Genomic DNA, 26,021 nt, shown 5'->3' with positions numbered 1-26,021 from the left:
CAAAACTCCTGAAAACAGCAAAAACATAATCAACTATTACAGGTCTCCTCAGCTACAGCAGAGGATGCTCTACCTCTTCCATGAAGCAAAAAAGAGAAAATAGTGCACAACACTCAGGCCTACCTGCTTCAAATCTCATCTTCCAATCCTTGCTGTTGAAATTGCTGTTTATGATTGTCCAGAAAATGTCAGCGCCATGGGGAAGCGAAAGTGCATGAAGAAGAAGTGGGACTGCCAGGGAAGAAAGCTGAGAGAACTCAGACTTCACAACTCCCCATAAGCTGGAAAGACCAAGAAAAGCAAGCCCGCTTACAAAACTACTCCCTTGACATCCTCTCTTCTAAATGTCTACACCGTCTTGGTGGTGGGAATGCACTCTTCATAAAAATCTCTATGAGCCATCCTGGGCATTTATGTGAATACTACAGAGCTGCTGCTAGGAGAACAGAGCTACTGGTACATCTTCAACTACAGCAGTTTTTCTTCAAAATCGAGGTTCCACTATTCCTTACATTGAAACACTTCAGATTTGGCAAGAGTTTGCCTAATTCAAGGCACAACTGCCATGGAACATAATCTATGCTATTAATTAGCAGTTTGAGCACAACCAGCTTCAGCACATAAGCCACATGAACTGTCTTGGCACCACGAATCACGTGTATCCATGAATGACTAAGATGTTGGGTGTTTACAATTTGCTGGTATTTAGATTCAGGACAGATTCTCTAGTCTGCTAAAACCATACAGTCTCAGGAGATGCTCAGTGAAATTGATAGAGCAGCTCTAAGCACTGATGAACACACTCTCTTTCAGAACATCATATGCTGGTATTTATTCAGTGAGTTTTCTGCAGAAGTCCCTTTCTTCAAAGAGAATCTTAAAATCCACAGATTTCAATCCAATTCACTCTGACTCTAAATGAAAAAAAAACCTTTACCTCTTAAAAATGAGGTGCAATGCTGTTGTTCTCTCAGCTTTAATGCTAAAGCCTTATGAAGTGTGTGCCTGCCTCTACATCATCCTTTATTTTATTTTGTAAAGTCAGGAAAGATAGCTCAGTCTCATCTCAGACAGTGCCTATTTTTCAGTATGAGAAACTCTGACTCACTGCAAAACCAGTGGTGCATGACAGAGTGGCCATGATGGACCATGCAGGGTATCTCGGTTTCATTTGCAACTTCTTAATTAGCCTGTGCAATGTGCCCTTGTACAGCCGCTTAACCTTTCCACACCTCCCTACCACCCTTTGTTAATTTTCCATACCAAACCTGCAAGTGCTTTGATGCCAACAATGAATGGTTGGAGAACTAATGCAGTATGATAACAAAATGTGCAATAAAAACCTACCTTGCAATCAGCATGTGATCTTGAATATAGGCAAGAAATTGTGGATGGTCCTTTCTTGCTATATACAGGCATTCCCCATGAAGACACAGGATCTTCAGACAGTTCAGCATGTTAAAAAGAATGTCTGGTTCTTCAAACCTTGACATTTCCTGTGTAAGCAGATGTACGACTCTCAACACAATGACACCACTTAACCAAAAATTCACACTAAACAAACAAGTAAACAATATTACCTGCAATATAGTGTATATGAGCTTCAAGGTAACTGGAAGCTGCTGATAACAAAATTTTCTTTCTGTGTCATTCTTTATCGCTGTTAAAAATGTAAGTTACATAAGAAGTTGTTAAAATTCTCATCTGTGGATTCAAAATCAAACTAAAGAATGTCAAAGTAATGAGATATAAATTAATTCTAGCCACAGTAACCCTGAAGTCAGTAAAATTACAACAGCACGGAATTTGGCATCCAATGATTTTGCTACGTTACATGTTCAAAAAGCCAAGATTTCTTCTAACACTTATTTGAGAGACAGTCATGCTGGCTATCAACATAAATATAGCCTTCCTATTCACTTACTATGTTGAAGAATTAAATGCATGAGAAAAAAGTGATTGTGCATTGTTCGACTTGAAAGACTGCTTCAAAACCTTGTATTCTGTATGAGCTGAAGCATTTAATTTAAAGCCTTACTGAAATACTCAGCTTCTCACCCTCTACCTACCAGCATTTTCTGTGGTCTCTGTGTGATTTCCTGGGTTTTCTCCATGTTTTGGTGCCGATTTGTCTTCCTCTTCTCCCTCAGTTCCTATAATAAACTCAGGTCTAGTATACAGAAGACTATCCTCCAGGTTATCTGTGGGCTCCTTGAAGAATATAAGAAGTTAAGTTTATTTCTTGATGTTATACATCAAGAGTATAAATGCATGAGGCCATATCTTGCTGTTTAGTTCACATGTGGTGTGATAAGCTGAGATCAAATGAGGCAGACACTGTGTAATTCCATGTACACTTGTGCATTCAAATCACCTGCATATCTAAAATTCTGCATCAGCAAATGCATACCGACAAGAAGACTATGTTTCTATGTTTCAAACATGGATTTAAGTGATACCACTTAACAGAAACTTATATCCATATTGGAACTGAGATGGAACCGGTCACAGGGCTGTGGTGTCACCAAACTTGCCATCCTCGCCTCAGAGGAGTATCAGAGAGGAGTATCAGAGAGGAGCAGGGGATGTTTCCTACACTACTGTACAGTTACAGGCTTAGAGGCAAGAGCTACCACAACCACCTTTACATTGAAATAAGGGACTGGAGTTACTTCTGCCTGTGGCCAGAAACTCAGGATTACAGGTTGCCATTGTGACCGTTGTGTTATAAATTGCAAGGTGGATCCTAGGAATGGTACCAAGCCCCAGCGCTCAAAAGACTGCATCACTTGCTACTTTTCAGTTGAGGTGAGAATCTGAACAGAAAGGGCATGAGACGATTTTTCTAGCACAAGTTACTGAATACCACATGCACAATACCTACTATTAACATACACATTCAAATGGAATTCTGAAGCTTTTACACATCAAAAGGCATCACTAGGCTCACCACCAAAAAAAATTACTAATAGTGAGCACTCAGAGTAAGGAGAACGATGCTGTCTTCTGAACTATCTGATGGAACAGTTATGTATAACCAACATACAGCTTAAAATAAATTCATCAGGCCACAGGTAATACCTCAATTCTTATGCAAAGCTACAGAGGACTTTAATAATGACTAGTGATTGGAGAGTATGTATGTGTGTCTGATAAAGGTGGATACTCAACCTGAAGTATATTCTGTTTTTCAACAGTGCTCAGCATTTTCAACAATCAAGCATCAACTTGCCCACTTGACAACTGACTCACTCAAAATCATTAATCATTTCAAAATATCCACTCTTAGCTTTTAAAATAAGATAAAGTGTGAGATGTTAATACTTAGTGCTTTTCATTTAAGACACAGTATCATAAGAGTGTCCTTCCAAAGTAAAACAGCACTTCAAGGTTGATGGGGGAAGAGTTCATACTGGTTGATTATTGTCATCTTCCCTGAGTTCTTTCTATCAATTCAAACAGGAAATTTTAGAGTTCAATGGCATTTTGCTTTAACATCCCAAATTCTCCATGCCAAAGGTCAGCACAGCTTTACTCCCTTGTGCCCAGTGTAATGAGAACAATGAAGAACAGAGGTTTCAGCACACCAGTACTATAGGCCCTTTCCTGCTCTACTTACCACAAGCCTGATTTCTTCTTTTGGAGCAAGCTGTTCTAGCAGCTCAAAACCCAGCTGGTAACACAGAATGCTGGACTGACACAGACCACATTCAACTGCTTTTTCATCTTTCTGACAGGTGTGAGAACCACCCCAGGGTGCCTGGAACACATTGTTTATGATGGATATTACATCTTTTGAAATGCTGTTCTCTAAGCCCAAAGTGACACCATCATCCTGGAGTTCCATCTGAAAGAGCGTGAAAAAGAGTAAAGATTTGTTATTTATTGAAAAGCCACAGCACTATTCTGCCTCCTTCTACATTTCTGCTAGTGTTATATTACAGTACTGCAAAGAGCTTGAGGTAAACTGGAGCTCACAATTTCAAATTGCCACTGGTGTTGAGGACCAAGTTCAAATAGCTAGAATAAATAGACAATTTCAAGCACAGGATCCATGAATTTTACCCAGAGACAGTTATGCAAAACACCTGGCCTTGGATTTACAATGTACAAATGTAGCTATCAAAAAGTTATGCATGTAATCTAAGCATATCAATAAGCCTCTGCTTTTAGTCTGCAGAAATAAACATATCTCCAAGGAGAAGACCCTTTCACTCATACAAGCTATCTAACATGAATGCGGAGGTATCTAAGTTCTCTTCATTTAACATGAAGCTGTAAATCCTACAAGGGTAAAGGCAGATGACAGCTGTATTGGGATACAAATGTTGTATACTTCATTCCAGCCCCTTAGCAGAAAGGGATTCAATACAAAATTAAATGAGAGCCAAAAGTGACTACAGAACTTCAGGGTCCCCTCAGTGTGGGTGTTTTTCTTCTGTGAGTACCTGCTTCAAGATGAGATCAAACATCAGAATGAAGCAATTAAGATTCATTTCGTCATCTTCACAGTCAAAATCAATTGTCTTTCCACTGGGGTGTCCAAAGTTCTTGAAAGGACTGTGAAAAGGACTACGTATTGGACTCCGAAATGGGCTCTGGAAGGGGCTTGGGAAAGGACTCAGCATGTTGTGCTGAACTCTGCGCCCAGGGTCAGAAGCAACGCTTACCTGAAAACACAGAGAATCAACATGTCCAAATGACTGTTACACATTTAAGCAATCTCATTTTATATGAAACTGCAGAAAACTGCACGAACTTTGACAGCCTTAGTATCCCCTTCTGTAGCTTCTTTGCAAAGTGGACATATGTCCCTTAATGCCATTAAATGATAAAATACTACAGAAGTAGAGGAATCATATTCTGCATAGATACATGTACACATTCTCTTAAGCGAATTGGCTGACATCCAGAAAATTGGTGCAGGCAGTAAAGTGGCCATCAGGTTACAATGATCTGCTCCATGATCCAGGAACACAAACTGCAATAGCAGGAGGCTAATAAAGCAGGCTATCTCAACAGTGTAACTAAGGTTATACCAAGGATACAGGTAGTAGGAAATGAACTGGACACAACACCAACAAGATGTACATGTCTGCACTGACTTAAGTCCATGCCACAGTAGGGCACTAAGCACTGCAAGGAGAAACAGTTGGATGACACGAGGTCTATTTTGAGGCCAACTATGGTCTGAAAGACCAGACAGTAAGTTTGTCCACTTTTTCTGCATAGTTAAGAAGTGGTCATGGGCTAGGTGTGGGAATGCTCTCTGTAGAGCTACATCAGAAGGCAGGCAGACCACATGTGAAGAATGACCAACTGCCTAGACGCTGTAGTTCCTTAAATCTAAAGATCTGACCTTTCAAGCACTCTGGTTCCTGCTGTCCTTGAAGCACTTTGTCCAAGACTACTGAGAAGTTTGTCACATCAGTCCAAGTATGTAGCACCTACAGATTTTTACACTGTTTTTTCCAGAGCATAAGCCTGTGACAGACAACTTTAGACCAATTTTTGCATCTCTTGGATGGGGAAAAAATGCAGGGAAATGGAAATAAACTCTGCTTTGTCACCCTTCCAAAACATACCTAGGCCCACCAAATTTGTAGTAGAATACAAAGGCTCATTCTGGGTGACCAGTTGTCCATAACAACTTGTTGTTGATGGCTATTAATAGAAGGTGCAGAGAATGAAATGGTTGGAAAAGATACAAGGAACACTAAAAACATACCCCAAACAAACTAGCTGACTAAGGAAAAACTACACAGTTTTTCTGCAGTTTCTAACTGCATTATCATTACACTGACCACGTGATAAAGTGGTACTAACTGAAGAAGTCATGTCAATTTTCTTCCATTTTCAAAATCTATACTGTTTCAAATCAAATGCTGCCATATTGAAAGATAACTTTTTAATTCCTCACATGCATTCTATTAGGAAAACTGTTCTAAACAAAAAAATAAGTAAGATAAATGAGAGTTACCCTCCGAGCTGCAAGATTTCCTGCCAGTTCACTGACTCTCGATTTTCTTTGATTTGCTAACTCTTTTACAGAATTAACTCCATCAGAAAACATGCTGATTAGTAACTGAAGAGGAACGACAATGTCTAGTTCAGATAACACCTGAGGAAAGACAACAAATAAAAAAGCATGAGTTTCAAGCTTGACCAAAAATGCCAGCTACTTTGTAAGCACCTTTATCATATGATCCTCAGTTCAACAAGTTCCATACATTTCATTTTGGGATTCAATAAGGTGAGTTGCAAGCTTAGATTTCTGTTAGAATCAGGGCAAAAGAGAACTGGCAAAAAAAGGCTATTTTAAGAATATTTGTTGGCATCCACTTGGTGCACTTTGAGATTAGTTTTATGCACAAACACACACACAGGAATGTGAAGTTGTTCCACAAAAATATTTCTGTAAACCAAAAGTATTACCAATACTTGGAAGATACATATTTACTGTATTTATTATTACTTAAAACTGAATTCCTCTATTTATTCTAAGAATCTAGTCAGAATGGTAGCCTACAGGTGTCAACATAGTGACAGGATGGTTAACTGCAAATCACTGAGGGAATATTCATGAATTTTGCCACCAACAGTCAGACAAATATAAGCTCTTTCGTACTTGTCATTAATTGTTATTAGGTCAAGATAAGTCTAAAAAATCATACTTTATTTGAAAATTCTGCATACCTGAAAATTGCTACAGTCATCAGATTAACTGGTCTTTGCAGAAGCTTAACCAAAATAACCCTCAGCAGAAAAGAAGCAATAATGAAGAATACAGGTATTATTCTGAGATGCTGTGAAAATTTTATACCCTTTTAAACTCACTGCCCCCAGCTGACAAGATTGTCCCTGTAGCTTTTGAACATAAATATTGGTTGAATGCCAGCTCTGTGGGCAACTATAGCACAAAATAGCTGGGGCAGCAGAAAGCTTGATGGCTACAGAGTTAGTCTAATTCAGTTCTTCATATGCAGGAAAAACTACAGCTACTTCTGGAGTCAGAAATTAATTTTGGAATCCAAAGACCAAATTCTGTGGAGACTGAAAAAAAAAAAAAACTCAGACAGCTGAATGGACCTAAAGATACAACTGACATTCAAAGGTAAAAAGAATTTCAAGGCTTCCATTACATTGCCCAGGATAGGCTAGTAACATGAAGCTTCCTGGTTTCTGCCTACCAGTGATCCTTACACTGGGGCTAAGCAAAAGGCAGAAAGGTTCCATGATCCTTGTAAAAGTGGCTTCTTTTTCCCCCCTCTTTTTTTTTCTTTTCCAAAATCATAAGCTGCTTCAACATGACTCATCAAGAGAGGACACTTACATGCAGCCAAAGTAATGCCTGCTCTTGCACAGAGGATGGATACCCTGTGAATCGACAGCTAATGAAGCCAAACATCTCCTCCATGGAGAAAGGGAGAGGGCAAAGTTCAGTGTCAAACATTTTGCTGAAAAGTAGAACAAGAATATAACATCACTGAGTTACCATGGTATACACTGCGTGAGATATAACAGAAAAGTGGTAGGAAGGCAATCTCACTACCAGCACTGATAATGCTTCTGTAATCTTACTTGCATCCTCACCATCCATGGGAGTTGAACTAGGTTGCTGATACCACCTGTCCTGCCTGGACAAGGTCATCTCTGAATTTGGTGATGCACCTTAAGGATTTACATCACATCTTGTATCATGCACAGTTTCATTTGATAGCAATATCTTTTTCAACATCCAGTGTAAAAATTGGAAAATTTCTCTTCTCACCACTGGTCCACTATTTCATTTTTACACTACAAAAGTTTACATCAATACCTATAAATACAAACTTACAGTCAGTTTCAAAGCCTCTTCATCCGTTAAAAGGCAATGTGAAGTTTTATTGTCAAAGGCATACACCAGACATGAAATTATGACTCAGCCATCATTCTTATTCTGGTATTTTCTTTGCTCAGCAGGGGAAGACATCAGCTAATTCGATACAAATCATCACTCTTTCAGTGCCAGCTCTACTAATCCTCACCGTTTCTCATCAACAGCTGGCCAAGAGGATAAAAGTGTTTATTCCACCATGTTGCAGGAAGCCACTAAAAATGTGCCTTGCTCGCAGCAAAGAAACATCCATGTAGTTGGTTCCTGATACAGATTCGAGGATGTGAGGAGCAATAAAAGGGAACTTTCCCAAACCTTAACTGCTTTAGTTTAAACGTAAGTTATAAAAAATTCAGAAGCATTCACTCACTACTGCCTATTGCACACAGGCATTTTTATTTATTGTCACCTTATTGTGCTAAAACCCTCAACAATCAACATATGCAATGATAGAATGGTTTCTACGTGTGTCTACGTACCTCAACACTTCCCGGAACTCTTTCAGTTGATTATCAGGCACTTCTGTCCTTATAGCTTCCAGCCACTCTGGCATGATACATTCCCACACTGACTGGTTTATCACATTGTATGGAATCAAGCAAAGGATTCGATTCAGCCCTTCTTTTAATTGGGTCACAGCACTACACGATTTGTCCCAGTATCCACCAACCTGTGGGTATTTCCAGGAATCATACTGATGAATGATACATCTAGTCTCTGTAACTTGTCCAGCACCATAAATTTGCTCAGTGTGTTACAGCCAGAAAATTCTGGGGGGTGATCATCTGTACCTTCCAGCCTGAATTTAGAATTCAGCCATGGGGATTGCATTGGTTTTTTTCCTCTCTCTCATCTGACCAACAATACACAAAAGCACTGTCCAATATTTAAATGAAGTTTGCTCACTCCCAGGCCATGATGCAGAGTAACCCCTCATTGTTTACAGTTCTCAACACCAGACAGATGTTTTTGGTCAAACTTGCACCTTCAATTATTTGCTCTGAGCAACCTGTTACAGTGCTGGGTCTCTATTGTGAAAAACCTGGTCTGTACCAGGTGTTCCTTTGTGGTTGGTTGGTTGGGGTTTTTTTGAGGGAAGGTTCTAAGTAATGGAAGCCAAAAAAATATACTTCTAAGTAAATAAGTAACTGGCCTACAGAGATTAATTACTCTAACTGACCTCAGATCACATCTGCTGTTCCAGACTAATGGCTCTAGAGATGCCTGCTGTTTTGGCAGCGACTACTGGTGATCTCAGCCAACAAACTATTTTTTCTCCATTCATCACAGCTAATTTCATGGCTGTTTGTTTTCATATTCTCGTGAACTCTTGCAAATCTAGCAAGTTGTCAGTCTAGTCTTAAGTGTTGCAGTGGGTAATAAAACTCAAAAAAGGGGCTGGATCCAAGGCGACAAAAAGATCCATAACAGATTACAGCATGAGGTTCAGTCCTTCCTTTCCCCTTTAGCCTCAAAGCCCTGATCTCTTTTCTTCAGTCCTAATATTCATTGCATCCATCCACTTCTCAAATTCCCTCAGCTGCCCTCCAGCCCTCCCACAGCCAGGTCTATCTTCAGAGTGATGGTTCGGAGTAAGACGTGTACACATGCTGGTCTGCGCATGTACAGCAAATCCCATATATTACGTCATGAAAAATCCACGGATGCACAGTGGATACACGGATACATTATTGATGGTGTACTGTATTACATTAAGTCTTTACGGCCCTTCCTAGTCTAGTCACTTAATTTTAGGAAACAAAACCAACATGTCCTTTGGACATTTTAAGTAAGAGAGTCTTTAAGTAAGAGAGTCACAAAATGAAAGTCTTACAAAAGCACATGTGGTATAGTTGGCAGTGATAAATGAGGGGGAAAAAATCTTAAATCCCTCACAAATATAAAGTTCCTATTTTCATGCTCATGTTTCATTTTCTGTAGAGGAATATTCACATGTCTGACTTTGTTGCCTGCCTTCACTATCCACGTTAAATAGCAAGTTCTGCTTCATAATTAATGGACAGAAAGAAAGAGTCCCTCTAAAAGTGATTCCAACAATGGCCTCACTTAAGCACCCTGAATGACCTTCCAGATAAGTGTCTTTCTCTCCATCAGCAAGAAGGTGAACCATGGCAGACTAGTCACTTAACTGAGTCGCTTAAATTAGGTATCTGTAGCTACAGGGCATCCTTTCAGCCCAGAACTCCTTTCAGTTACAGCTGTGTGATTTCATAAACTTTAATTCATGTTTTTATTATTTTTTTAATTTTATTAATTTATTAATAAATGCAGAGATGAAGCATGCAAAGAACAGAGAAGCATTAGTAAAGCAGACCATAAAGGGCAGGTTTGTATCTGGGAGCAGACTAATGATACCTTTTACTAAAGACAAGCTTGGGTGCTTCAGCAGTGTAATGGAAACGTGCAGCTACCAAAGATGTACACTATCTTTCAATATCTACAATATTCTTCCAGCCTGTCTTCATATTACTGTAGATAATCCCCACTCTCCAACACAGTAAAACTAAAAATGCTATGAAGAGGAAAAATTCCTGAACTCCACGGTTCCTTCAACCACTGACACTTCTTTTGCCTTGACAGAGCTGGGGGAGAGAGAGTCCTTACACTGAAGACCTTAATCTCTATGGCAAATAAAGGAACCTTCAGATTAAATTATTCTTACCCTGGCAAACTCCATTGGTTTAGGAAGGAGGCACATAACCATGACATCAAACCGGACATCACAAACTGTCTTCAGCCACTTAGTAACAAACTGGGGTTTGAGCTTTTCAACTAGGCTACCAACTTCATCATCCATCATGTAAGCTGTGGAGTGAAACCACTGGAACACCATGCTAACCAGCCTTGCTAAACTCTCTGTGGGTGTATTCTCACTGGGGGTGCAAAGGCTCACCTGGAAGACAGAAACACAAACCAAGTTACATTTCTAGAATTAAAGGTGGCAAATTGTTTGTCTACTATCATATTCTCAGACATACGAGGATGCAAACTACATAGAAGACAAGTGAGCTGATCAGTTTTAAGTAGAGTTTGGCACAGGACAATTGACAAAACATTTCCAAACCAGAAAATAATGGTAAGAGGGGAAAAACAAGCACTGAATTTTTTGTTTCTTAGTTTCGACACTGAAAATACCAATACAGAATGCTTTGACAAACATTTTGGTTGGAACTTTAAAATGACTTTTCATTTCAGAAGGTAATATAATGCCTGTTAAAATTTATGACACACATATATAAAAAGTACAAAGTAAAAAGACAAACCAAATTAAGAGTTTCAGAAAATGTGAAAGAATATGTGTACTTAATGAATAACCTTTGCTTTGCAAAAAGATTCTGATTTTTTGTCCTCATTTGGGGTGGGAATATGAGTTTTAAGTCCTCAAACATTCTCACATAATAGTTACTATTCTTCCCCCCTTCTCCAATGTCTGCACTGTGAAACTGTCCCAAATTTGAGACCAAGTCTGTACCCCAGTTCACAGAGTGGGCTCACTGCTAAGCCCTTAATTGCCCACTATTTGAGCTCTTGGTAACTTCTGGGGACAGGAGGCATAAGTTTCAAGTCAGGTTGCTGCACTGAATCCAAAGAATGGAAAATAACAAATGACAGGAGATTTAGGAAGCTCCTTTAACCACCTATCAGCTGTTTGTTGCCGCTTCCTAGCGAAAGCTGTACTCTCAGTACTTGGCAACCTGAAAACAGTGGCTGCTGCCTTAAGCAAGCAAATAAAGGAGAAACGTTCATGTCATTTCTGGGGAAACACTGACAATACTGTTTCCCAGAGAAGACCAGAACCCATCTAACAAGTGGTTTTCCTCCACGTTTTTTCTTGGGATGAGGCAGCCAAAGGTCCCCTTGCTAATTCAAAGTACAGTCTTCATTGTTCTGTTTTCATTGCAGGCTGAAGTTAAGGTGTTTGCCTCCTGGTGCTTGTCTCAGTTGAGTGTTAACTCAAAGCCAGTATCAGCTGGCAGCCGTTTTAAGAGGAACTCTTGAGCTCTGTCCCATCTCTAGATGAAAGGTATTCGTTTTATAAAAGAAAACAGCAACCCACTATTTCTCACAATCTGTGCTGTCATCTCTGCCAATACTCACTAGAGAGAGATCAAGAGATTTTATAAGGATAGAATGAAGTCACTGAGCTCCTCCCTACCATAGAAAGACAGACTCTCAATGTCAAGGATAGGGCATGTACAGTGTAACAAAACATTTTCTGTTCTCATTTCAATTCTACTTCTGGAAACGTAGGCCTTCAGTCTTTACAAAACATCATTTGAAACAGAATAGACTAACATGGCAAAATTAAAAAATGAAAAAAATAAAAGGCTTTAAGTCAAAAACCACATTAAACAACAAAACCCACGAAATGAGCAGAACATGAAGTTTACTCATGTAGTCACTTGAAACACCAGAGCAGCTTTGTCGGCATTATGGGATTCTAGATCTGCCACCCTGCTGTCCCCATCTCTGTTTAGATGATGGATGAGGGGTCCTACTATTTCCCACTTGCCACTGGGTGACTGAGGTGGAGACAGCTTGAGAGCAAGAGCTCAAGGTGAATTCAAAAGAACCTGAGAAGGAGAATTCTCCTTAAGAAGAACCGCAGAATTCAGTTCCTGCAGATCTATCATACTCCAGTCTGTACTCCTGTCTGGCCTGCTCATGAACTAGTCAGCAACAGCCCTGCTATTTTGGAATAATCTCTGACAGCTACTGTGAGGGCAGAACCAGCAGGTCTTCATTCTGTCAACCCATATTGAGTGAATTAGCGGGAGTACAATGACTGGGACTGATCCAGGTGGACCATCTGAAGGCAGGAAGGAAAAGCAGGCCACTAAGACTCCTCCAGCCTATTCAGAGGTACGTGAGAAAGCTGATCTTCCAGGCAGTGAGGTTGAAAGGTGGAAGGTGAAAGACAGATCGTTCAGGGATTGTCTTTTAAGGTTAAAAGAATGGCACTTAGCAGGGGGCACTTGGGAGCAGAAGATGATGGCATGTAGAAAGTCAATAAAAAACCTGAGAGAGTAAATTGTTATACACTCTATATACAGTACTCGGAGGCAGCCAGCAGCTCCACACAAACTAGTTCTGAAATCATCAAATCTGACAGCTTCACAGTACTCTTTTTTTGCTTACAAATTGAAAAAGTGTCCAACTAAAGCCAAGAAGTGGAAAAAAGAGATCAAACTGAGGCTTCAGAAAGAAAAGGAGAGGGAAGTGAAAGAAGTGAGAGAAGACAGCAAGAATTTCTCACCAAGAACCAAATTCCAAACTGGCTCAGAAGGCGTTGGTCATGCTTGTCATCGTCTTTATTATCAAAGTCTGTGTTGTCCAGGGAGTGATGAGAAGAAGAGAGGCCCATCTGCCTCCTGCGGTTGAGTTCATACTCCCTCTGCTCAGCATGAAACTCTGCTTCCTTCAGCAAGCTACAAAACAAGCTTGTGGTCAGTGAATGCAGCTTTCGCCCACTGGATATAGGCATCTGATCAGAGTAACTAGAGGTTAAGGCATCTGATGCCATCATTTTCCTGATAACAGCAATAAAATAACATCAAATTCTAGGACTCAAGGCTGATTTCTTCCATGAGGACACAACTCACAGCTGATGAATACTCTGCTAAAGCAGCAGGAGTTCAGCGCCCCTTGCACAAGATTTGCAGGCAATATTTACATGAAAACCTGATCCTGCTTTACATATTGATGCCTCATAAGCTGTCATATTACCTGATCACAGCTTCCACAGTACACACAAGTTCCTCTGCCCCACACTCCCGGGTATTGATAGGAGGTGGCGAGGTCTGATAAAGATGGGTTTCTGCAGCTGCCCCAACTTCACTGCTGTGATGATTCGAATGGCATCTTTTGCAATAGCGTACTGGCCTGTTGCCATGGCGGCCACAGCAGCCCGCTGAGAAGCACGTGACAACAGCTCTTCTGACATGTGAACTGCAGTTCTGGAAAATAAAAAAGATTTTCTCAGGCCAGAAGTAACAGGAAGTGGAACTAAAAACAGGGATGAAAGTCAGCACCGGTGAACTGGCTCAAGTGTCGGTCATTTCCAAAATCACTATATATAAGTAGAACTATGTGCAAACTCCTGATGCCATGTGTCACTGAACTTCCAGAAAGATGAGCTGAGGGCTAAATGCTGGGCCTAGAATGAAACGTCATGGTTGCTCTTCTTTTGGAGCAGGCCAAACCAACATTTAAGTTATCAACCTCAACTTTCTGGTTTGGAGCAATCTCTAAAATTTACAGTCGTTCTCTTAATCCCTGATTATACTTCAGAATGTCTTTTTAATTTACGTGTAGCAACAGGCAGATCCTTAGGAGTGTAATCAATGCTGCTACATCAGTTTATGCTATGTAAGGATCTGCCTTATCATAGGTAACTGTACAAGCCTCTGAAATATGTGCTACCTTTATATTTGCCACCTGGTAATCCAGCCCAAATAAAAGCTTTCTTTACCACATAAAATCTAGATTATGTTATACACTGTATTCCTCATTATTGAAATGTTATTAAAACACACTAGCTGGTATGTGTTGCAAGCAGATTCTTTTTGTCAGCAATCTTTTTAGAGCCAAGCACTGAAGATTTTCAGTCCATACTTTTTTAAAAATATACAGTTTTTAGTAGGATTTTGTCCAATTTAGCATTAATCCAAGACTTCAAGGAGATGAAAAGATACAAAAACTTAGATGTAAAATTAATCTCTTGCTCTATCCTCTTCATAAGAAGAGTTATAGAATAAAAGCTGAACTCAACTGCATAATTGAATTGCTTTACTAATTGCCCCTTCAACAAAAAACTACAAGTCAAATCAAACATCAGCAGTTTGAACAAAAAGAAACCTTGTTGCCGAATCATTCCCATTCACCAACAAATGCATTCATGGATACATTGTGAAAATTCAGAATGATACCAAAAAAACGCACCACAGAGTAATGGAATGACACTACACACAACATCAAATCATGCCCCGTCACACAAATGACTGAATCTTACCTTCTTCTGACATATAGCAGAAATTTCAGCTGTAAGGGGAAGGCATACAAAACATCAACACAGCATGACGATCCATCTGTTTTACTATGGCAGCCATGGGAAAATGGACTTGTTACAACGAAGTCTCTACATTTCCAAATATTATTGAAACCTCTAAGCCTATTGGACTGCATGAGGTAGTACACTGTATACTTAGGCCTACTGGCTATTTCTACACTGAAATAAAAGAACAGCCTTGGTGCATTGCGTGGTGTGCTCTGCATCCCAGCCACCTTCACCTGTGCTTCTGTCTCTTGGATGGACTTGTAAAAGTACGCCTGTAGGCACACTACCGCAGCACGCTGTAGGAAACATGGCACAGATGTGCCCACACTGCCTGTGAAAGCTCACAGGATGAAAGATTAGTGAATACGAATGAACAGTGTAGAAGCAGTCGCTATGTCCGTGGACCACAACTCCATAGAGAAATGTTTGCAGATTCAACCTGTAAACATTCGTTGTTTTCAATCTTGTCCTGGCAACATCTGGTTCAGTAAATACAGGTGGCCAATTAAAAATAAGTACTTCCCTTATGTAAACAAAACATTTTTAATCTGGATTAGATTTCAACTAAAAGGAGACAGCAAAAAAAAATGTCCACTGCCTACGAATTTTCAGCTTGCAGAAGAAAGAGAGAGGGAGTGTCTTTGTCCTGTCCTTGAAAACATTATTTTAGAGAATATGTGACTGTCTTTCTAAACCCAGGTAATTCTGATGAGTCTGTCAACAAGCTTCATCTGCATTCTGGTAGATAATAAAATACCAGGCTCTCTCACTGGCCAAAGGACATTGATTGGATCAATGATCGGATCACTGAAAAATATTTTATGTCTTTTTCTGATATCCTTTACAGCCTATTCATAGAATAGTTTTTCAGCTTTCAGAGCTTTCAAATCAGACCCAGGTTACCAGAAGAATTAGCCCCTTTTTTTGGACACTGCTATGGCACACAAGTACTTTTTAAAAACTTGGCCCCAACTGTGGATTCTTCAAAATCTGAAAATCTTTTCAATTGCCTGTTTCCTCACACATAAAGAATTGCATACTATTTCAGACAGAGGATTAGTCAATTTTCCAGAGTACTTTGAGGACATTAAGCAGTATTAAGTACAAGCTACTTTAAAATTCTAAAAAAAATTCTTTAGAATAGAATGCAGCATTTCAAATAATACAGTATGCAGAAGTATCAGCAAGCATAGGGTTGTACAATTATGATTAGTTTGTACCTACCCTTAAAATACCTCTTACCTTGTGGTAGAAGAACATCAATCAACCATTCACTGTGATCCCTATAAAAATTGTATATCTAATTAGCTTTCCATTTTTTATTTATATATGCATTTGTTTTTGCACAGAGGAAATTTATATAAATTAACGTGGTAGGACTAACATTATTCTGAAGCTGCTTTTTTTACAAATGTAGTTTTATAAACTGCAGGCTGCCTTACATTATCATGCCTGTCATTTATTGCAAATTACCACTTTACTGATGCTGGTCCACCATGTTCAAGACTTTCAAAAAATTAATTTTAAGGAATAAATTTATCAAATTAAAATAGTGTGTGCTTTTAAATTTTGATGGCTAAGAAATGATAGTGAAGAATAACAGGTGAACAGAGGGGAAAAAATGTCCTACTACCATTTTCTGTGAGTCTCCTTAGAAGATGTGCTTCTGCCAAATTCAATTACCTTTTCCTGCAGCTTTAAATCAATGATGACTTAAAAATCTAAGGTAAGGTGTAACGGCTTTTCCTACAGCTGGTGTGATATAAAAGTGTCTTAAACTGGGGACAAAAAACCCCATGTAGCTTCTGAACTACATATAACCTCAACCATTTGAATTAATGATTGGAACTCCCCGTAAGTATTAGCAGATCTTGTAAAGTAACGCAAACCAAATTAGCAATCAAAAAAAAAAAAAAATAAAAGCAAGGTTAATCAGTCATCTCAGGCTATATTCCTTCCAGGTACTGGACAAGCCTGGACCAATTTCAATTCTTCACTCTGATGCTTCACAGTATACCTTAGAGAATAATCTGAAATGTATGTTACAGAAAAGTAATAAAGTCTCTGTGAAAGAGCATTCATTGTAATATCCTGCTTTTAATGACAACTAAAAGATGAGGACAAAAAATATTTCATAAGCAAAAGCTTGTACATTAATGAGGCGCCCCTGTTATAGTCAAGGCATCCCACAGTGTCTACTCATTCAGTGATTTTAACTTTAAAACTCACTACTGTTTAAGCTAGATGCAAATGCTGATCATGTGGGGTAAATTTCTGTAATCATTTTTCACACTGAGTGGCAGTGTGCTCCCAATATTTCAACAGGGTTATCTATATAAATTATATGCTAATCATAACAAAATAAAGCATAACTCCAGAGTTCTGAACTCTGGAGTCTGACTCTACCCGATCATTTTCCAGCTTTAGTTTACCTACCCTGCAATTCTCTGGCTACATTCTTCACAAAGGTACAGGGGAGGTGGCTTATCACCCAAAGCTACAGACAAGGATGGGTCAATGCACATCTGAAACACAGAGAAAAAGAATTAACACATCTGTTCATTAAAGCTCACTGAAAAAGTTCAACACATTAATGCCAGTACATACAATGTAACACAACTTTGGTATGTGTTGAAAGCATTTAGAATTCTGAAAGATGGTACTCAGCATCTGGCAGTACAGGATCTCAAATTATTTCTAGCAAAGAGAGGGTTATAACTGAAAATGAGAGCCTTCCTAAGTGGGAAAACAACAGGACATATTTCAATATCAGTACTATCACTCTCTGAAAGACAAGTATATTTTGTGTTACACATTTACATTGCATAATCATGACAGACTTTTTTCCCTTTTTTTTTTTTTTTTCCCCCCCCCCCCCAAAGGGTCACTTAGAAGATCCATTGCTTAGGACAAGGTAATGTAAAAGTCTAGATTTTTCTCTCAGTACAATTTCTTCCAGCAAAATCTAATTTTCAGTCATCACAGTTGTTAACTATACAGCACAATTCCAGCAACAGAACAAAGACCATGGACCCACAGTTCCCTTGGCAGCACAGGTCCAGACTTTGCCTTGCATTAGCTTCCACATTAGCCAGTTACAGAAAACAGTTACAGTTGACAGCCAGTTACACACACATTTGTTTACGTGTTTTGTACTATTTAACAAAAAGCTGAACAGTAGTACACATACATAATATCTTAAAAACTTAAATCAATATGATTCTTACTCTACTCAAGTGAAAGCTTATTTATAAAGATAAATGCCTCTTTGAATGTTTCTCATCTTCATTAACCAAATTTACATTCATCTATCCAAGAGACAACAGGCTGCATTTTCTGAGTGATGATTAATCAAGACTGGTTCTGTCAAAGCTAAGACATTCAAAAATATTCAGGTATTTCATGTGCAAAGTTTAGAACTGTAAATTTCATTGATATTTTGCTCTACTCAGTGCATCACTATATCTAGTGATGATCATAACATGAAGCAACACCTTCCAACTTTTTTTCCCTATGAAAACCTGCATCATGGAGAATGATTGGAGGGGACAGGAAAGTGGTCCCTTGCAGGACTTGTGAGATACGTGTCACCATTATGCCCTGTCAGTCCCCTAGCCTGTGGAAAAGGCTCACTGAAGAACTGTTTGACTCATGCAGTTATGTTAGTATATGAACAGATACCAGGAAAATTGGTTCTACCTATATATTTAACCAGATACAAATGTAATTAATTAGTACACCTAACTGTAGCATACTCTGAACTTGGGATGTTCTTGCCTCTACCATCAAACTGTGCTATCATCCCAGTCAAGCTGTTTTACTTTGGTACCTTGTGCGTAAACAGGAAAGATACTATTTCTCTCTCTCTCTGAGGGACATAGAAGTAAGTAAAGCTTTGTTGCTATTTGCTTTAGGACACATTCCAAGCAAAGGATCACAATCAGAGTAGATGCATTGTGTGACCTCAATCAAGATACCAAGGTAAGCATGTACCTATGTAACTGACATACTGTTTCCTGTACATAGAAATATTTGTGCAGATATTGACATACATATATCTGTTGAGGAAAATATTTACACGGATTAGCCAGGAGCCAACTTGGAATTTTATAAAGTGCTCTGCAACCCTCCTCATGTTTAATATCAAGACTTGGCCCACAGTAGCTGGAGGAAATATTCCATCTTGCTTTAAGCAACCAAAGAACATATTCACTAAGCTCCTGCTCTTGGTCACCTGCACACAACCAGAGCATATGCCTGGGGTGAAAGTGCAACTTCCTATCCCCCAGATAGTTGGGTTTAACCCCTGAAGAAATAGCAGTACCTTCACAGCTGGTTTGTTAATTGCATTATGGCATTCAATGTGCTGGCAATGAATAGGATTCCAGGCTGCAAAACCAAAACACAGCTGATTAACAAATGGAGAAAACATGTTTATATTCTTTGTCTCTATCAAAGAGATCGTGGCATCAACTGAGAACAAGATCCTCTTGTACCGAGTACTATACAAACATGAAAGAAGACCTAGCCATTCCTCAGGAAGTCTAATAATTACAATAAACATTATTATCCATATAATAAACATACTACAATAAACAGTAGAATATACATGCCAACTGACTTGTTTGGGATGTAGTTATGAAATGAACCATGAACTCAGCAAAGAAATGGAAAAAGTAAGATGCAGACATCTGTTATAGACCCTCCCTGATCTCACCAACACCTTAAATTAATTATCCTTCTACTCTAGGAGCAGGATGATAGGAGTAGCTGAGTAAATTCATTGACATTCCCAGGCAAAATGAAAACACAGCTATGATAAAGGAAAACTAGTCCAGCCACAGAAGGAACCTTAGCTTTGTAAAAGCTAAACAAAGGTGTGTTCAAGTGGCATCACTTGGCTGCTATACAGGATGCCCCCAGGTCAAAATGCCATGCAACTGCAGATAATACTCAACCCATTCTGGGATATATTAACAGATAAGTTATATATAGGAAAATTATTCCAGTCTACCCAGTGCTAGTAATGGTTGAGATGGAATATCACGCTTAGTTTGCGGACCTGCTTGCATGAAAGAAGTGATGTAGAAGCAGTACAAGAAGAATGATTTTTTTAAAGTCAAGAAAATCTATAAACCCTTCAAGGGAAGGCTTTAGAACAGATCAGACAAACATGTATCAGGAACATTCAGGATGTGCTTCAGTTGGTCTAGGGGGTCTTCCAAGGACTCTTCCAATCCTTTATTTTTATTATTTAAAATGTTGCATTCTGGTCTGGGAAATTTTAAAAGTGAACAAAACATATCCCATATGACAGAGATTATTTAAAGCAGGTTGAGACAGGCAAGCAGGAAAAGCAAGTCGTGAATTGCTGCTAGACAGTCCCATCGGTAGCACTGGGGAGTATGGTGGGCAGAGGACTTTGTACCATCCACCTACTCAGCTCCAGCTGTATTGCTGACTTTGTTTCTCATTTTCACGTTTCAGTCAGCCTTGATAACTTACCATTATACTGACTGCAGCCGACATCACCTGACTTTATGACAGTAACAGCCAGATAAAGAGTCTTAGCAACAGCAGTAGTAATAGCAGCTGGCTCAACAAAAGCAACCAAAGCTATAATTGAAAGGGACATAAGCCAGAACACTTGTGAGGCCTAGAAGGCAGTTTCACAGACCATTTGGAACACTATTTATTTCTTCTCCTGTTCTGATTTAGTTAATATCAAGAGTAACAAAAAATATTTACTAGCCACCATCACAGTTTTTATTTTTCATAACATCTTTTGAAAATAATTGTACATACTTATGAAAGTACAAACTTATCAAACAAAAGATTTTAAAATACACTGTAGAACTGTAAACATGTGACATTAACACACCTCTAATTATTTCATTTATATTTATTTTGGCCTATACAAAACCAGCTGTACTGACCTGTGTACTGCAGTCCTCTGTACTCACTGATTGCCCCAGGGGGTTTTAAATTGGGCCAATAGTGAAATAACATTTGCACTGCTGGAGGTTTAACTTGAGATGGTCCATAGGCTATCACATATAGCAAATCCTAAGGAAAGACACACACAAAATGTTTATTTTGCAAGGTAACAAAACACAGTTCAATACATATTACTTGTGTTCCGAGATACCTGAACATACAAAATATATACATTTCATCCCTACCAAACATCCTTTGTACACTCTTACAAGTAGATTAGATGACTAACTTCAACACCACATTCATAACTGGCTTCTGAGTTCGATCGGAGGATCCAACAGCTAACACCCACCCCACATAACGTACTAACATAAAGCAAATGAAGCATCTAGCTATGGAGCAAAGAGATGTGATAAATAACTGGATCCAGATCAGACTCAGGCTAAGACAATACTCACAAAAAGTCCTCATAAAAGTTCAGTCCCACATGAACTAAGAACACTGGTCATTACTAAAAGTTCTGCTAATTGGAGCCACAACCACATATTATTTAGGAAACAGAGCTCTGTTCTACAAAACACGGAGCTGCTTCTGTGAACTAAAAATCAGAGGGACCTTCCCCTCCATAATCCAGAAGGAGGATTTGACATAAAGATAATTTATAACTTCTTGGCACACAGTCAGTTCAATTTTCAAGCCATCTGGTTTTCGTTACTATCCAAATACAATCATTTCCACAAAGTATATATGATCATAAACTTACTTTCCACACTTCTTGCTTATATTTCATTAGGCATTCCAATAACTGGCAGTGATACACTGAGAGAGAAAAGACAGTATAGACATAATGCTGAAATGGAAACTCAAATTACAGAAGTGACATAATTAGCTGACTGCTTTGCTTTGTCTATCCAAAACTCTATAGCTCATTTTATTACTTTTTATTTTAAAGAGTTTGCTGGAGAATCATTGCCCTGAAAGTCATCACAAAAGATTAGAAATTGAATATTAGTAACTTGTTCCTGTCAAGGAACGCAGTAAAATAATGAGTATTATGAGTGCACACCTTTTTGCACAGCAATGAAGATCTTTTTCAAACACATCTAGTTTAAGAACACCTGCTAATTCACTTAAACTTTGTCCCTCTGGCACAATATAAAGCTGTAAATGGGTATCTTGTCATTCATCTTGAGGGGCAGTGGTGAAAGTTACATTATTCCCATGTATACCAAAGGCTATAGGAGCCACTCTGCATTAAACAAACATAAGAGCCAAACGACCTACTTTACACGTTTGACTTCCCAAAAACCACAGGACAACATTTTCCTCAGATGGCTGTAACATAGAATTCACAAACACAAATAGAACATGTCATGAAAAAAACTAACTTGTGCAAGTAGCTTTAAAAAATGCTGTGCTGTTTTTATTTACCACTGTTGATTACATTAGCATGATGTGATACTCTTCACATGCATAATGCAGCGTACGGTTCCTCCTCACACACACCATCTACCCACGTACATAAAACAGGAGATGGTTGACTATAGTACAATGTAACAGCTCCCCCAGGTTAAATTTTGTTTCGATTTGGTTGTATGATCCCACTGATTTACAGGGACTGTGCCACAGTGAGAGAGAGAATGGCCTTGTGTTTAGATACTTGTAACTACATTTAAATTCATTATAGTTCGGTTGAGCCTGCAGCCGGCATTACCTGTCTTTTTAAAAGAACAGCTATCAGTTGTGAACTTTGTGGGATACAAATCACAGTATAAGACAAACTGTTACTATGAACTTCTATAATCAAAGTCAGCGGTGACTGCTCTCCAACACTGACGTTATATACCAATGCTATTTTCTGATGTCAAGCAAGAGTAGATCAAAGTCTCCAGTCCTTGGTCAAAACCTATTTCTTCATCACAACGGGCTCTCTTATCTACATAATGATTACTTCAACCATGATGCTCAGAAATTCTGGTTTTTAACTAAAATCACTTATTTTTCATCCTGTGTTGGATGGTGAGACAGATTTTTCCCATCGTCTGAACTTTTTTGATTGCGTTTGACAGTACTTCATGACTCAGTTTTAGAGAGAATGATACCATGTTGCATGTTTACACATACCCGGGTTTGATGTGTACTGCATTGCAATCATTAGCATTGATGATGCAGATAGATTGACATGTGCTGGAACACCTTCTCTTTTTGAGGATCCCACTTAAAAGAAAGGAAACAAAACAAAACATTTTCTATTATATAAAAAGGAAAATTAGGCAAGAATAGCATATAATTTATTCCAATTGATGCAAATAAAATTCCTAAGGTACCATCTCATATTAAAAAAAAAACCACAAAACAAAAACCCTAAAAAACTAAAAATAATCTGTATTGGAGGGGTGAAACTCCTTTTCAACTGGAAGAGAAAGATGACTAAGAATATGGTATTGCTTCACATAGCGCACACCTGGTTTTCCAGATCAATTAAGATTTCATTCTCAGAGCTGCATTAACCAAAGACAGTGATCTTTTCAGGCAATCTCCTTAATCTCCTTCAGAACCCATGGAATAGCCAAAATAACGTCACTTGCATAGTTAGGTGCACCTAGGCTTGGACTGCAGGAAAGAATAGGAAGAAGTGGAGGGTAAAGAAAGAAGAAAAACTGTAAAGCCTGTTGTTGAGGTATACTGATGAATGGTTAGGGTAGTGGTAGCTGCTGGCTGTTGGTGTATGGCATAGATTACTTCTCAGGGTATGAGTTCAAGTTATAGCTACATACCACAAAAATTAGTCCCCCTTGTTACGTGAACTGTGCTAAGATAATGATAAACGATAGCACTGAAGTGTAGCTAAGCTGTTGTAACTTTGACCAACCTCATACATAAAGTGGCTACAGTTCCTTCTGGTCTCCTATAAAGTGGTTACTATTCAGTGGTATACTTGGAAAAACCTTGCAGAGTGTAGGTGTTTATTTGCTGAACAATAACATGGCAATATGGCTTTGAAGGCAACCTCCTACACAGAGACGTGGCATGTTTCTTCCCATCCTCACTCACAGCACTTTTCCCAAGCCTCGCTGCCAGGACCCAAATACCAAGCATTTGGGATAGAAGCACAAAACTGTAGCTACCGGTTCAGTGAGATGCTTTCAACCCCCTCATCTTGCTCTCCAGCTGCATACACAGTTACTTGCATCCTCCTTTTCAGTTTGATTCAGAACTGAACACAAGGAAAAGGAAAGGTTCTGCACTTGCCTTGTAAAGGGGGCATTATCATTCCTGGTGGGGAAAGCCTAGGTCACTAATTATAAGAGCACTTGACTGGAAAATAAGAACGGAAAGGAAAATGAAGAATTTCTCTTCTATCTGGTACTTCTCCACATGACTCAACACCACTATGGCTCTCTTCATAGCACTTCATAACATTCTTTTTCGAATGTTATCCACAGACACACATAAGAGCCACCAAATTATTGCAGCAAGGTCTGTTTGTATGGATTTAAGTTGCAAAATACCCAGCAGCTCTAACCTGTCAACTAAAACATGGTCATCAGCAGAAAAGTTGTACACAGTACTAGAAGCCAAATTTAAAGAGCAGCAGACTGATTTCGTACAGATTTCTAGCCAAAACTGTTTGAGGAAAAAGGCAGCATGAATAAGGTTGCTCCCATGTTCTACATGGATGCAATCTCTGTCAAGGGCAGTTGGGAAATAGCATCTACTTAGGCAAACCAAGGCTTTGGCTCAACCAGTTGTTCTGGAGAACAGTTTTACAGATCTGAAGACAAACAGGACAGCATAAGTCACCTACATCAGCTGCTCATTAACAGGTAAAAGTAAGAGAGAAAAAAGGAGATTAATGCAACATTCTGTTCGTTGCCCAAAGACCTGTTGCACAGATTTATGAACTATATCTTAGTAATTTTTGTTTGCCTACTGTTATTAAACCTGTCAAAGGTAACAGAGAAAACATCATTACAATGTCTTACAAGGGGCTATTCTACATGGGGAAACTACGGTACAGACGAGTTAAGGGATTTGTCCAAGATCACTGACTGGTAGAGCCAGAAAACGTAGGTGACAAATTTCCATAAAATCTTAATATCAAAACACTGAACTATGCTTCTGTCCATGTTCTAACAGCATCTTCTACATGCTTAAATGACAACAGTGTTGATTTCTGTACAAAAGTTGTTCATGTTTTTTCCATAAAGGTCTGCAATATAGATAAGGGCAAGAATTCTCATAGAATCATGGGATGGTTGATGTTAGAAGGGACATCTGGAGATCATCTTGTCCAACCCCTCTGCTCGAAGAAAGGTACTCAGGACCAATTGTGTCTTGAGCATCTGCTAGGATAGAAAATCTGCAACCTCTCTGGCAAGCTGCTCCAGTGTCTGATCACCCACACAGTAAAAGGTTTGTTGGTTAAAACTGACTTTTAATATTGATCCTACTGCTTCCATCTGCAGAACATGGTTAAATTTCTCACTACTACTGAAATCCCATCAAGCTTTTTATCAGGCACATAGACAAGCACTCAGAACACACCTCAGGATTCACATTGTACAGGGATTATGAAATGCAATCATGTCACACACTCGAGGAGTGGAAAAAAAAAGAAGGAAATAGGGGTAAAAAGGCACACAGTCAGATTCAGTCTTAACACAGATAGAAGACATTACAGGCACAGCTATTTAGTACAGAACTTAAAAGAGAAAATGCTAAGAAAAGAGGGAGAAAAATCAGAAATTCATCACATCATTACACTGAGGAAAGTCACATTCTTGTACACCCAGATATAGTCCTGATGTAAAAAATGTGCATGTAACTATTGCATATGTCATTTCAGGAGGAATTTGTCCATTGAATCTGTATTCAAAACTCCCATTGCTGGCACTGAAAGTTCTATGAGTCTGAAAACAGTGTATGTCTTAAATAAACTAAACTTCACCCTTTAAATGAAGGAAGAAGTCTAACACAGCATAATAAATAAATAAAAATTATAGAACTATTTCCCTTCAAAAAAGTCATACGGAATTATTTTACATATATACATACAGTAGATTGATGTCCAATTACAATTCTGTAACATATCAAACTTCAACTCCTGCAGTCTGATACTATTGTAGC

The 26,021-nt window shown here is 38.8% G+C and overlaps 1 protein-coding gene and 1 long non-coding RNA gene across 9 annotated transcripts in view; one reads left to right on the top strand and one right to left on the bottom strand.

Moving 5' to 3' along the window:
* LOC130152225 (uncharacterized) overlaps nucleotides 1-10,555 on the top strand; it is a 78,222-nt gene extending 67,667 nt beyond the window's left edge. The window contains exons 3-6 of one of the 4 annotated variants that reach the window (XR_008822926.1): nucleotides 3,738-3,867; nucleotides 6,052-7,114; nucleotides 7,960-8,212; nucleotides 10,478-10,555. This is a non-coding gene — a long non-coding RNA (uncharacterized LOC130152225). Of the gene's footprint in view, nucleotides 1-3,737; nucleotides 3,868-6,051; nucleotides 7,115-7,959; nucleotides 8,213-10,477 lie in introns of those variants that run through there. The other 3 variants (XR_008822925.1, XR_008822923.1, XR_008822924.1) reach the window with 3 other exon arrangements.
* The window catches only part of UNC79 (unc-79 homolog, NALCN channel complex subunit), a 118,024-nt gene that overhangs the window by 76,581 nt on the left and 15,422 nt on the right, over nucleotides 1-26,021 (bottom strand). For all 5 annotated transcript variants that reach the window (XM_056345364.1, XM_056345365.1, XM_056345366.1 and 2 more), the window contains exons 5-23: nucleotides 23,016-23,108; nucleotides 21,655-21,710; nucleotides 20,891-21,020; nucleotides 19,279-19,343; nucleotides 17,391-17,479; nucleotides 16,197-16,237; nucleotides 14,910-14,938; nucleotides 13,625-13,854; nucleotides 13,155-13,326; nucleotides 10,560-10,790; nucleotides 8,356-8,546; nucleotides 7,334-7,457; nucleotides 5,981-6,121; nucleotides 4,449-4,670; nucleotides 3,620-3,847; nucleotides 2,070-2,211; nucleotides 1,581-1,660; nucleotides 1,348-1,496; nucleotides 124-281 (exon numbers count right to left, since the gene is read on the bottom strand). In XM_056345364.1, the coding sequence (XP_056201339.1) occupies nucleotides 124-281; nucleotides 1,348-1,496; nucleotides 1,581-1,660; nucleotides 2,070-2,211; nucleotides 3,620-3,847; nucleotides 4,449-4,670; nucleotides 5,981-6,121; nucleotides 7,334-7,457; nucleotides 8,356-8,546; nucleotides 10,560-10,790; nucleotides 13,155-13,326; nucleotides 13,625-13,854; nucleotides 14,910-14,938; nucleotides 16,197-16,237; nucleotides 17,391-17,479; nucleotides 19,279-19,343; nucleotides 20,891-21,020; nucleotides 21,655-21,710; nucleotides 23,016-23,108 (2,571 nt within the window). The remainder of the gene's footprint in view (nucleotides 1-123; nucleotides 282-1,347; nucleotides 1,497-1,580; nucleotides 1,661-2,069; nucleotides 2,212-3,619; nucleotides 3,848-4,448; nucleotides 4,671-5,980; nucleotides 6,122-7,333; nucleotides 7,458-8,355; nucleotides 8,547-10,559; nucleotides 10,791-13,154; nucleotides 13,327-13,624; nucleotides 13,855-14,909; nucleotides 14,939-16,196; nucleotides 16,238-17,390; nucleotides 17,480-19,278; nucleotides 19,344-20,890; nucleotides 21,021-21,654; nucleotides 21,711-23,015; nucleotides 23,109-26,021) is intronic.

The sequence above is a fragment of the Falco biarmicus genome, chromosome 7, assembly GCF_023638135.1.
Source record: "Falco biarmicus isolate bFalBia1 chromosome 7, bFalBia1.pri, whole genome shotgun sequence".
NCBI lineage: Eukaryota > Metazoa > Chordata > Aves > Falconiformes > Falconidae > Falco > Falco biarmicus.
The sequence above is the reverse complement of the archived record's forward strand: the minus strand, read 5'-3'. Positions and strand labels throughout refer to the sequence as shown.